The sequence below is a fragment of the Meriones unguiculatus genome, chromosome X (genome assembly GCF_030254825.1).
Source record: "Meriones unguiculatus strain TT.TT164.6M chromosome X, Bangor_MerUng_6.1, whole genome shotgun sequence".
Classification (NCBI taxonomy): Eukaryota; Metazoa; Chordata; class Mammalia; order Rodentia; family Muridae; genus Meriones; species Meriones unguiculatus.
In genome coordinates, this window is record NC_083369.1 from 140,744,551 (window position 1) to 140,758,965 (window position 14,415).

At 39.1% G+C, this 14,415-nt stretch overlaps 1 protein-coding gene across 1 annotated transcript in view; it reads right to left on the minus strand.

Moving 5' to 3' along the window:
- Positions 1-14,415, minus strand: part of Map3k15 (mitogen-activated protein kinase kinase kinase 15) — a 145,434-nt gene that overhangs the window by 124,947 nt on the left and 6,072 nt on the right. The window contains exons 2-3 of the mRNA XM_060375090.1: positions 4,785-4,924; positions 899-922 (exon numbers count right to left, since the gene is read on the minus strand). Of these exons, the coding sequence (XP_060231073.1) occupies positions 899-922; positions 4,785-4,924 (164 nt within the window). The remainder of the gene's footprint in view (positions 1-898; positions 923-4,784; positions 4,925-14,415) is intronic.

Sequence of the window (14,415 nt, forward strand, 5' to 3'; positions counted from 1 at the left end):
GATTTTTTTTCTAATAGAGGGTAATTTTGGGATTGTCTGAGGAAGTGATCTGTTGAAATGTTTTTAGGGTGACAGTTTCATTAGCCTGTTCAAAGCAATATGGTGATGAAAGGATGGAAGTACAGGAACTTGTTTGACGCCAATCTGGAGACTTCAATAGTTAAGAAAGAAACAGAAACAGAAGGAAATGGAATTCCATCCCACTTCTATTTCTGTTAGAGAATATCAGGCTTGGCCCCCCTATGAACTGGGGTACAAGTGCACATTTCTCCATTACCAGGAAAACCTTGATGGGCAAGTATAGAAGGTTGTGGTCCAGAAAATAAAAAGACTGGGCTGACCCAACTCACTACCAAGTTCAAAGCCCTAGTGAGTAATGAATATATGTGTGTGTGTGTGTGTGTGTGTGTAATGAATATATATATGTAATGAATATATAATATACACACACACACACACACACACACACACACACACATATATATATATATATATATATATATATATATATATATATATACTTGTCTGTCCTGACCTTTTGCCTCAATTTCTAAATGACTGAGTGGGTCCTACGCTACCAATTGAGTTGTAGGACAAGTGACTTCTAGTTGTTTTTTCAGAATCTAAATCAACAGGCATAATTTTAAAAAATCACCTATACAGACTGGTAAGATGGCTCAGCCAGTAAAGGTACTTGCCACTACGCTAGCGGATCTGAGTTCAATCCTTGCTAATCACATGGTATAAAGAGAACACTGGCTCCAACATATATGCCACGCAACTGCTGTACACGGTTGAAATAAATGAAAATATTGTAAAAACCCTCTTTGCTACCCATATGATTATCAGTCAAGCATTTTACTGATATGGCTTTAAAATCTTAAAATGTAATACTTACTATGTTCTTCTGAGTAACCATATCCTGAAAGGAAAAAGAAAATATTAATATAATTTTTAAAGTCAATTCTCATAACTATTCCCCCATCTTAAAGGGTTAATCATTTGGTTTGCCCCCTGAAAGCTTTAAATACAATGAAATTCAAACTGTAAAATTCAGATGCCAAGAAAAACTGATCATAATTGGTTCTGCAACTATTGGAGAAGGTTTATACTTATAAGAATATTTTCATATATATTAGAGACTTATTTGTTCATATATATTTTAAGATTTAACTTTGGGGTGCTCAATGCCCTGCTCCTTGCTGCACCAGAGAAAAGCATCAGTTATAGTAAGCAAAGCACTGGGCCATGCTTCAATTTGAAACTATTTCTTGAATGGACTAATATGAACGCTTCAGAACATGCCATTGTTAGCCTAAGAATAGTGTTGCTCAAAGTAGTCCTGACACCCCACTAGAGCTGTATAATGACAACACTATTTGTGAACTTAGCATGATGGCTATTCAGCACTTGATTGTAACTTTTTTTTACACCGAAACCACACATTTCTTTGAAAGAATATTCAATTAAATGGCTTCCATGTAAAACATGTATTATATATGGTGGCATTTCTATTTGCTCGTGAGAAGTACAGTCTCCTGTTTTGGTGTTAGGTATTCCATTTTAGGAAATATTTGTACTATTAAAAAATTAAAAACTTTGCAACCCCTACAACTATAAAAAAAAATTAAAACTTATCTAGTTCCTAGGAATTTATTGAAGGCTTTGCTATGACACAGTCGAGGAAAAAGTATTGTACAAGTGGGAATATACATTCTAACTTCATGTTGCTCAAAATATGAATATAAATTTTTATATTTATAGGGAGGGAGGGTGAGAAATGGAGGGAATGAGGGAGGGGGCTACAGCTGGGATAAAAAAGAATATGCTAATTTTTAAAAAATAAATTTTAAAATACTAAAAATTTCATACTTATAATGTTTCTAAGCACAACTAATTTAGTAAATAGAAATTAGTATATACAAATATAAAATAATCTAGATTGGTTTAAAGACTATAGAAACTATTCTATAACGTCAATTATACTGACAAAATTTTCCTTTCTCAATCACAGGGATGATTACTATACAGTACAGTCCTGAGCACTAATTATATAGTACACATTTATGCAAAGTGTGCATAAAATTTACTATATACAGTTTAAACACCTAACATTTCTTGCAGGAAATAATCTCTAATTATTACAGAAACCGTAAAATTCTGGTTTACTATTAAATCTCAAAAAACATAAACATCTGGCTTTGGTATCAAATTGTACTGCTATATAAACATGATTTTTTAAATTTATTTTTTTATAAATTACAGTTTATTCACTTTGTATCCCAGCGGTAGCCCCTCCCTAATCAGCTCCAAATCCCATCCTCCCTCCCTCATCTGTTCCCATGCTTCTCTACAAGTCCACTGACAGAGGAGGTCCTCCTCCCCTTCCATCTGACCCTAGCCTATCAGGTCTCATCAGGAGTGGCTGCATTGTCTTCCTCTGTAGCCTGGTAAGGCTGCTCCCCTCTCAAGGGGAGGTGATCAAAGAGTCAGCCACTGAGTTCATGTCAGAGATAGTCCCTGTTCCCATTACTAGAAAACCCACTTGGAGACTGAGCTGCCATGGGCTACATCTGTGCAGGGGTTCTAGGTTATATCCATAAATGGTCCTTGGTTGGAGTATCAGTCTCAGAAAAGACCCCTTTGCCCAGATTTTTTGGGTTTTGTTGCTCTCCTTGTAGAACTCCTGTCCCCTCCAGGTCTTTTATCTCCCCCTTCTTTCATAAGATTCCCTGCACTCTGCCCAAAGTTTGGCTATGAGTCTCAGCATCTGCTTTGATACACTGCTGGGTAGAGTCATTCAGAGGCCCTCTGTGGTAGGACCCTGTCCTGTTCCCTGTTTTCTCTCTCTTGCAATGTCCATCTCATTTGCCTTTCTGAGTGAGGACTGATCATCTTACCCAGGATCCTCCTTTTTGCTTAGCTTCTTTAGGCGTACAGATTTTAGTATGTTTATCCTATATTATGTGTCTAATACCCACTTATAAGTGAGTAGATACCATGTCTGGCTTTCTGCTTCTGGGATACCTCACTCGGGATGATCTTTTCTAGTTCCCACCATTTGCCTGGAAATTTCATGATTTCCTTGTTTTTAATTGTTGAGTAGTATTCCATTGTAAATATACCACAATTTTTATATCCATTCTTCAACTGAGGCACATCTGGATTGTTTCCAGATTCTGACTATTATGAATAAAGCTGCTATAAACATGGTTGAGCAAATGTCCTTGTTGTACACTTGAGCATATTTTGGATATACGCTTAAGAGTGGTATAGGTGGATCCTGAAGTAGCCCTAGTTCTAATTTTCTGAGAAAGTACCAGATTGATTTCCAAAGTGTTTGTACAATTTTACATTCCCACCAGCAATGGAGGAGGGTCCCCCTTTTTCCCCATCCTCTCCAGCATGTGTTGTCACTTGAGTTTTTTTTTTATCTTAGCCATTCTGATGGGTATTAGATAAAATCTCAGGGTAGTTTTGATTTGCATTTCCCTGATGACTAAGGACATTGAACATTTCTTTAAGTATTTCTCTGCCATTCAATATTCCTTTATTGAGAATTCTCAGGAGAAAACAGGGAACAGGACAGGGGCCTACCACAGAGGGCCTCTGAAAGACTCTACCCAGAAGGGTATTAAAGCAGGTGCTAAGACTCACAGCCTAACTTTGGGCAGAGTGCAGGGAATCTTATCAAAGAAGTGGGAGATAGAAAGGCCTGAAGGGGACAGGAGTTCCACAAGGAGAGCAACAGAGCCAAAAAAAAAAAAAAAAATCTGGGCACAAGGGTGTTTTCTGAGACTGATACTCCAAACATGGACCATGCATGGAGATAACCTAGAACCCCTGCACAGATGTAGCCCATGGCAGCTCAGTGTCCAAGTGACTACCCTAGTAAGGGGAACAGGGGCTGTCTCCTGACATGAACTCAGTGGCTGGCTCTTTGATCACCTCTCCCTGAGGAGGAAGCAGCCTTACCAGGTCACAGAGCCACTCCTGATGAGACCTAATAGGCTAGGGTCAGATGGAAGGGGAGGAAGACCTCCCCCATCAGTGGACTAGGGGAGAGGCATGGGAGGAGGAGAGGGAGGCAGGGCGTGACTGGGAGGGGATGAGGGAGGGTTCTACAGCTGGGATACAAAATAAATAAATTGTATTAATTAATTAAAAAATAAAAGACAAATTTTAGAATCGTTCCCATAAGAAATGTACATTTTATTAATATGAACATTTTAAACGTACTATGCTATTCAAGAAAGCCTACATAAAGCTTTCAAAAACCACATTTTTAAAATTATCAATAATTACTAAGTTATACAGGAACATACAGGTTTCCACAGTTTGGCTTTTCTTTTAGATTAAAGGAAAATGAAATACTGGTTATGTTTATGCTGTGTTTTTTTTTTTTATATAACTGTTAGGGGTCTTCATATGATTTCTTAAGCAAATTGAGAACAAGTTTTTATAACGTATTGGGCTGGTTCAAACTTCCCATGAGAAGACACCAAGCCATGTGTTTGCTCAATGGAAACAAACAGATTTTGTTTCTGCTTCCTTAACCCAGAAGTTGTTAGTGCCTCCAAAAACTTAGTATAGCAAGGATGCTCGCACAGCCTTCAGTGAGTCATCTGTGGAGGCTAGCAAATATGGTGGGAAGGAATAAATCCTACACGTAATTCTTTAGTGCATTTTCTAACCTCCAATGCCATAAGTTATATTTCAACTGGACATACTATGTTTTTTTTTTTAAATTAAATAGCCAAAGAAAGGTAAACAATGCTCCTTACCTTCAATGACAGAGCAGTGTCTACATCAGTATCATAGTACAGAATTACATTATTAGCCATGTTAAAACTCTCTCGGACTCCAAGATGATAGAAAAGGGAAGGCTGTCTGGAGATATCACTCATGTCCACAATGGCAACATCTGAGAAGAACAAGGACACAAGAGTTGAGGCAGAGCTGAGGTGATCTGTATACTTAATTCTTCTTGCTGGTGATCATTAATGATTATTACAGTAATTTGTATTTCTACTATCAGCTTTTTACATAAAACAGAATTGAAGAATTATTTAATTAGGATTACCTTCCATTAGCTTTTTGTAAAAGCAAAACAGTAAGAAATCAAAAAAATAATGAAGAGACATAATATATGTATGTATGACTACATATGTGTGGGAGTATATATGTGTGAAACAGGGTCTCATTATGCTGCCCTGGATGGATAGTCTGGAACTCACAGAGGTGAACTTGCCTCTGCCTCCTAAGAGCTGGAATTAAAGGCATGTGACACTATACCTGTCTTGTTATCTATTTTTAAGTGCTGGGAACATACTCTCACTTAGAATTTGCCGACAGATTTGGTTTCTGTGGTGGTTCTTCTTCTGAAATAGATATACAAAGACTACACATGAATGAAAGGTACCTATTAATGAAAGGTAATGGAGTAAACCCCATGTGCTCAGCATTCCAGCAGTAGTCACACACCCAAATATCCCTCTGTTCTGCCAGGGAAATTTTCCCTCATCTGTGTACCACTTCCCTGCATAGATATGTGCACACTATAAGCTGAATGCTCATATGCCCACAAAATTCATATATTGAAACCACCCTTCCTAATGTGACAGCATTACAGATGGTGCCTTTGGTGGGTCATGAGGGCTGAAAATGCAAGAATAAAATCAGTAACCTCTTCTAGGAGGCTCCACAGAGTTGAGTTGTCCCTTTCTACCCCAAGGAGGATACTAGGACAAATGCAGACTGTTAACAGACACGGAATTTGCTGGGGCCCAGCCTCTAGAATTACGATATAAATTTGTTATTTGTATGCTAGCCAGACTATGGTATTTGGTTCCAGCAGCCTGAAAAGACTGTAATACACAGTATATTGCTTGGTTTAACGTGTCTTTGAACTGTATATCCATTAATACTATTAAAGTTGACACATTCTTTGATTTTCTAGTGTTTGATGTGACTTGACCAATTTGTTTCAGTATAGTACTTACATTTTAATTTCTGTGTAAAATTCTAACGCATGATGACTAAATCACAATTTCCTTACTCAGTCTACATATGGAGATTTTAGTCAGTTTTTTTTTTCTCTTTCCTATTTCAAGCTGTTACAATTAGCATTCCTGTGTTGTGGCTTCTGGTTCACCCTAGCCATAAAAATGTTCCTTGAAGTTATGACCTGTAGTAAAGCTCTGTTCATAGTAGAGGAGCAATGAGTCACATCAATTGCAGCACGTTTAAAACTGCCTGGTATTGGGGGGATCCAAGATGGTGGCGACCAACGTGTACGTGTCTGAGAATCAGAGGATCTGAAACTCCGAAATTGGTGAGTGGAGGGGCAGCTGAAGCCAGAAGATCAACATTGAGGCTTCTTGGACAAGAGGGCACAACACACGAGCTGAGACCATTTAGATTCAGGTCACCCTCAGACTTCTCTAGGAATGAAGAGTGGCAAACATTTGGTCCCCCTGCACTTCCCCTTTTCGGACCTCCCTCCTCTCCCTCAGTGGAGGTGGCCCACAGTGCCTGAGACTTTTAGCACAGAACTCACTGCCTGGTGACTGAGCCAGCAGAGGCGGGGCTCCAAGCTCTTCAGCAGCTGCTGCAAGCTGTACCAACCTTCAGGGTCCCAGGTCCACGGGACCAGCCTTCAGAGTTCAGGGTCCGTGGTACCAGCCTTCTGGGTTCTGGGTCCTTAAGCAGCTGTACAGGCCCTGCCGGGCCTCCCAGGCAATGACTGTATGGGTCCCCAAATCCCTCAGTGGTGGATAGTTGGCTGTACAGCCAGCGAAGTCTGCCAGACCTGCCAAGCCACCCAGATACACCAGGCCCACTGGGCCAACCAGGTCCGTGTACCACTGTAGTGGCTCCCCAAGACTTCCCAGCAGGCATCTGTACAGGCCTCCCAGTTCTTCGCTGCAGCACCACTGAGCCGATGAAGCTCCTACACCCCCATATGCCCCAGCAGGCCCAAATCTGAGAGTAGAGAACAGGGAAAACCCTGTGCTTTCCTGCTAGACCTGCTAGAGAGTAGTGAGCCTTCAAGTACTTGCAGAGGCTCAGATCCACAGTCCCTCTAAGCTGGCAGCCAGACATCAGATCCCTCCTACCCACACACCCACTGTGGGAAACATAGGGATTCTTAGGACAGTGTTCTCAACATTGAGGCCCCTGTTCTGCAGGTCTACCAGTGGAGTCCAGGCAAACAACTCCTGGAGTCCAGACAGAGCTGAATACCAGTGGCCTGTAGTCCACTGAAGTATTCAGTCAATCTGTGCAAGTGAAGTGTGCCTGCAAATACCACATATGCCCACAAACACCACTAGTGCCCAGGAACAACACCAGTGCCCGCAACCCCTTCTGTGCCTACACGGTGCCTCTGCCCCACCAGAGGCCCCATCTCTCCAGGCATCTACATTCTCTAGCACCCTGTCTTTCAAGACACACTTACACACACACACACACACACACACACTCACACACACACACTCTTGCCCATGGACATTCCTCCATTAGGGACAAACACACACACTCAACCCAGTGAACCTCTATCATCTTCCTGAAGAATACTCCAGACATCAGAGAAAGATGGTCCCAGTCTGAACTACAGAATCCAGGAACAAACAGCGAAGATTACAGATAAATGGCTAGAGGTCAGTACAAGAACACATCCAAAAAAATCAGGACATCAATGGCTTCACCAGCAACCCCTGAAATCAATGGATACTCCAATTCATTGGAAACACAGGAAAATGATTTTAAAGCTATAATTAACCAGTTATAAGAGGCACATAAAGAGGAAAAGAACAAATATCTCAAAAAAATAGCCACATAAATGGAGACAAATAAAGAGGAAATGAACAAAGCTCTTAAAGAAATACATGCAAATATAGTCAAAGAGAGGCACAAGTAGAGGAACAGTTAGTAGCATATAGAGAGGAAACGAACAAAATAATAGAGACCATCATAAAGAGACAGGAATCAACATTCACACAAATGAAGGAAATGGTGCAAGGCATGAAAACAGAAATAGAACCAATAAAGAAAACACAAATAGAAAAAAACCCTGGAGCTGGAGAACTTAGAGAAAAGATCAGGAAATACAAAGTTAAGCATCACCGATACAATACAAGACATGGAAGAGAGAATCTCTGGTGCTGAAGATACACTTACAGAAATTGAGACTTCTCTCAAAGAAAAAGTAAAACTGGAAAAGTTCCACACACAAAACACAAGAAATCAAGGATACCATGAAAAGACGAAATCTAAGAATAATAGGAATTGATGAAAAAGAAGATTTCAGGCTCTAAGGTGCAGAAAATATTTTTAAGAAAATCATAGAAGAAAATGTTCCTTATTTAAAGAAAGAGATGTCCTTAAGCATACAAGAAGGCTACAGAATTCCAAATAGAGTAGACCAGAAAAGAAACTCTTCACATCACATCATAGTCAAAACATTAAATCTGCAGAACAAAGAAAAAAATATTAAAAGCAAGGGGAAAAGGCCAAGTAACATATAAAGGTAGACCTATCAGAATCACACCAGACTTCTCATCAGAAACTATGAAAGCCAGAAGGGCCTGGGCAAATGTCATGTAAATTTTAAGGGACCACAGATGCCAACCCAGACTACTATACCCAGCAAAGCTTCAATCAACATAGATGGAGAAAACAAAATATTCCATGACAAAACTAAATTTAAGCAATATCTACACAACAATCAGCCCTAAAGAAGATACTAGAAGGAAAATTCCAATCCAACGAAAACAACTGCATCCAAGAAAACATAGGATACAAATGACTTCACAACAAAAATTAAAAGAAAACAAGCAATGAATCAGAGTAACACCACCAACTCCACAATAAAAAGAACTAACAGTCACTGGTCACTATTATCTATCAACATCAATGGAATCAACTTTCCAATAAAAAGACACAGACTAACAGAATGGTTGCGGAAACAGGACCCAACATTCTGCTGCATCCAAGAAACACACCTCTGCAACAAAGATAAACACTACCTCAGGGTAAAGGACTGGAAAAAAGTTTTTCAAGCAAATAGACCCAGAAATCAAACTGGGGTAACTATCCTATTATCTAATAAAGTGGACTTGCAACCAAAATTAATCAAAAAATATGAGGAGGGGCACTTCATTCTCATCAAAGGAAAAATCCCCCAGGAGGACATCACAATTCTGAACATCAATGCCCCAAATACAAGAGCACCTACATTTGTAAATGAAACATTATTAAAGCTGAAATCACACATCGATCCCAACACTTTATAGTGGGAGACTTCAACACTCCATTCTCACCAAAGGACAGATCATCTAGACAGAATCTAAACAGGGAAATAATGGCATATACAGAGGTCCTAAATCAAATGGACCTAAAAGATGTCTACAGAACTTTTCACTCAAATTCAAAAAAGTGTACCTTCTTTTCGGCACCTCATACCTTCTTGAAAATAAACCATATAGTTGGTCACAAAGCAAGCCTCAGCAGATACAAAAAGATTGAAATAATCCGTTGTATCCTATCTGACCACATGGACTAAAGCTGGACATCAACAACAACAGAAATAGCAAAAAGCCTACACATACATGGAAACTGAAGAATTCACTGCTCAATGACAGTTGGGTTAAGGAAGAAATAAAGAAATTAAAGACTTCCTAGAATTCAATGAAAATGAAGGCACAACATACTCAAACATATGGGACACAATGAAAGCAGTGTTAAGAGGAAAGTTCATAGCACTAAATGCCTGAAAAACAAGTTTGAGACATCTAATACAAGCAACATAATAGCTCACCTGAAAGCCTTAGGAAAAAAAAAAAGAAGCAGAACACACCAAACAGGAGTAGATGGCTGAAAATATTCAAGCTCAGGGCTGAAATAAAAAAAGTTAGAAACAAATAAAACAATTCAAAGAATCAATGGAACCAAGAGATGGTTCTTTAAGAAAATCAACAAGATAGACAAACCTTTAGCCAAACTAACTAAAAGGCAGAGAGACACCATCCAAATCAGCAAAATCAGAAATGAAAAGGGGGATGTAACATCAGACACTGAGGAAATCCAAACAATCATTAGGTCTTACTACAAAAGCCAATACAACACAAAATTTGAAAATCTAAATGCAATGGACAATTTTTTTGATAGATTCCATTGAACAAAATGAAATCAAGATCAGGTAAATAGATTGACTATATCCCTCAAGGAAATAGAGGCAGTCATCAAAAGTCTCCCTTCTAAAAACAACAACAACAAACAAACAAACCAGGGCAAGATGGTTTCAGCCCAGAATTCTACCAAACCTTCAGAGAAGAGATAACTTCAATTCTCTTCAAAATATTCCACAAAATAGAAACAGAAGGAACATTACCAAACTCATTCTGTGCAGTGACAGTCACCTTGATACTTAAACCACACGAAGACCCAACAAAAAAAGAGAACTTCAGACCTATCTCTCTTATGAACATTGATGCAAAAATACTCAATAAAATACTTGCAAACAGAATCCAAGGACACATAAAAGATATCATTCACCATGACCAAGTAGGCTTCATTCCAGGCATGCAGGGGTGGTTCAGTATATGGGAATACATCAATGTAATCCTCCCTATTAACAAACTGAAGGAAAAAAAAAAAAAAACACGTGATCATCTCTTTAGATGCCAGAAAAGCATTTGACAAAATCTAACATGGATTCATGTTTAAAGTCTTGTAGAGATCAGGGATACAAGGCACATAACTAAACATAGTAAAGGCAATATACAGCAAGCTTATAGCCAACATCAAACTAAATGGAGAGAAACTTAAATCAATCCCACTGAAATCAGGGACAAGACAAGGCTGCCCACTCTCTCCACATCTTTTTGACATAGTACTTGAAGTCCCAGCTAGAGCAATAAGACAACTAAAGGAGATCAAGGGCATACAAATCAGAAACGAAGAAGTCAAAGTATCACTATTTGCAGATGATATGATAGTATACATAAGTGACCCCAAAAATTGAACCAGAGAACTCCTTCAGCTGATAAACACCTTCAGCAAAGTGGCTGGATACAAAATTAACTCAAAAAAGTCAGAAGCCCTCCTGTATACTAAAGACAAAAGGGCTGAGAAAGAAATTAGTGAAACAACACCCTTCACAACAGCCACTAAAAACATAAAGTAGCTTGGTGTGACTCTAACCAAGCAAGTGAAAGACTGGTTTGAAAAAAAAAAAAAAACCTTTAAGTCTCTGAAGAATGAAATTGAAGAAGATATCAGAAAATAGAAAGATCTCCCATGCTCATGGATCTGTAGGATTAACATAGTGAAATGGCCATTCTGCAAAAAGCAATCTACACATTCAATGCAATTCCCATCAAACTACCAACACACACACAGAAACATACCAACACAATTCTTTATAGACCTTGAAAGAACAATTCTCAACTTAATATGGAAAAAAAAACAGCATTGCCAAAATGATCCTGTACAACAACAGATCCTCTGGAGATATCGCCATCCCTGATTTCAAGCTGTACTACAGAGCAGTAGTAATAAAAACTGCATGGAAAAAAACTGCATAGTATTGGCATAGAAACAGAATGGTGGATCATTGGAACCGAATAGAGACCCAGAAGTAAATCCACACACCTAGGGATATTTGATTTTTGACAAAGAAGCCAAAACCATTCAATGGAAAAAAGACAGCATCTTCAACAAATGGTGCTGGTCCAACTGGATGTTTACAAGCAGAAAAATGAAAATAGATCCATATTTATCACCCTGCACAAAACTAAAGTCCAAGTGGATCAAAGACCTCAACAAAAAAACAGAGACATTAAATCGATTAGAAGAAAAAGTGGGGAAGAGCCTACAACTCACTGGCACAGGAGACAACTTTCTGAACAGAACACCAACAGCACAGGACCTAAGAGCAACAATCAGTAAATGGGACCTCATGAAACTGAAAAGCTTCTGTAAAGCAAAAGACACTGTCTTCAGAACAAAACAACAACCTACAAACTGGGAAAGGAGCTAAACAGAGCTAAACAGAGAATCCTCTGTAGAGGAACATAGAATGGCAGAGAATCACTTAAAGAAATGCTCAATGTCCTTAGCCATTAGGGAGACGCAAATCAAAACGACCCTGAGATTTCACCTTACACCCATCAGAATGACTAAGATCAAAAACTCAAGTGACAACACATGCTGGAGAGGTTGTGGAGAAAGGGGAACCCTCCTCCAGTGCTGGTGGGAATGTAAACTGTTACAACCACTTTGGAAATCAATCTGGTGCTTTCTCAGACAATTAGGAATAGCGCTTCCTCAAGATCCAGCTATACCACTCCGAGGCATATATCCAAAATACACTCAAGTACACAACAAGGACATTTGCTCAACCATGTTTGTAGTAGCTTTATGCATAATAGCCAGAACCTGGAAACAACCCAGATGTCCCTCACCTGCAGAATGGATACAGAAATCGTGTTACATTTAAACAATGAAATACTACACAGTAATCAAAAACAAGGAAATCGTGAAATTTGCATGCAAATGGTGGGATCTAGAAAAGATCATCCTGAGTGAGGTATATTAGAAGCAGAAAGACACACATGGTATATACTCACTTATAAGTGGATATTAGACATATAATATAGGATAATCATACAGAAATCTGTACACCTTAAGAAGCTAAGCAAAAAGGACTCTAGGAAAGATGATCAATCTTCGTTCAGAAAGGAAAACAGGGCTGACATTGGAAGAGGGAGAAAACAGGGAACAGGACAGGAACCTACTACAGAGGGCCTCTGAAAGACTCTACCCAGCAAGGAACCAAAGTAGATGTTGAGACTCATAGCCAAACTTTGGGCAGAGTGCAGGGAATCTTATGAAAGAAGGGGGAAATCAGAAGACCTGGATGGGACAGGAGCTCCACAAGGAGAACAACAAAACAAAACAAAACAAAACAAAACAAAACAAAACAAAAAATCTGGGCAAAGGGGTCTTTTCTCAGACTGATACTCCAACCAAGGACCATTTATGGATATAACCTAGAACCCCTGCTCAGATGTAGCCCATGGTAGCTCAGTGTCCAAATGTGTTCTCTAATGAGGGGAACAGGGACTATTCCTGACATGAACTCAATGGCTGGCTCTTTGATCACTTCTCCCTGAGCTTGGAGCAGCCTTTCCAGGCCACACAGGAAGACAGTGCAGGCAGTCCTCATGAGACCTGATAGGCTAGGGTCAGAAGGAAGGGGAGGAGGACCTCCCCTATCAGTGGACTGGGGGAGGAGCATAGGAGAAGAAGAGGGAGGGTAGGATTTGGAGCTGATGAGGGAGGGGGCTACCGTTGGGATACAAAGTGAATCAACTGTAAGAAATAAAATTAAAATATAAAAGAATGCAAAAAGCCAAGGCTTCAGTTGAAATCCATACTAACAGAACATTGTCTAAATTCACCACTGAAGTATCCCTCAGCAATATATCAATTATAATTATTCCAAAATATGTTAATGTGAAATAAGATGAAATATATAGGATTTTAATTCATTACTTAAAATTAAAAAGGCCTTTCGATAAAACCGGCCCAAGATCAAGGTGGCCACAATCCCAGCACAAAAAGTGGAAGGGCTCCACGTGTCCCATGCCTAGCTGCTTGAGAAGGGAGAGTCAGTTTTCCTTAGGAATGTGACCCCATACAGGCGAATAGTAGATGGCCCTACACATATGCACATAGGCAAGTACCAAATAGATGCAGTAGGTTTTCTCTCTCTCTCTTTATTTTTTTTTAAGGCTTATAAAGTTGGGAGAGAAAAGTAGTTAAGAAAATAGGAGAGGAATTGTTGGGAAGGGAATAAGGGTTAGATTTTATCAAAACACATTATTTGCCTGTAGAATATCAGTTTAAAAAAACATTTCATCAGTCTTAAACCATAATTTTGTTTTAGTTTTTAAGAGACAGGGTCTCATGTAGCACAGGCTAGTCTTGAACTTTCTGTGTAGCAACAGATGATGTTGAATTCCCCACCCTCCTTCCTCCATGCCCCTAGGGGCTAAGAAGTACATCACCATGACTGATCTTTAAACATTTTTGTTAAATATTTTACAGGCAACAAATAAATACTTCTTACTGTGGTTGAAGAGTAGTGAATTTATGCATCATGGCATTAGTTAATGGTAGGAAGCAAATGATTGACCTCAGAGTAATTGTGTGCTCATGCTGGCTCATGCCAGTCTTTAAATATACTCCAGGTTGTCTGTAAGCCTATTTTCCTCCCAGTAGAAAAAAGAAAAAGAAAAGGAATATTTATAAATTAGAGTGTTTTTTTTTTTTTCTCTAAATGCAGAGTTGGCATTCAGAATAAGTTTTCTGACAGAGACATTTAAAAATCTAATTGGAAACAGGTGT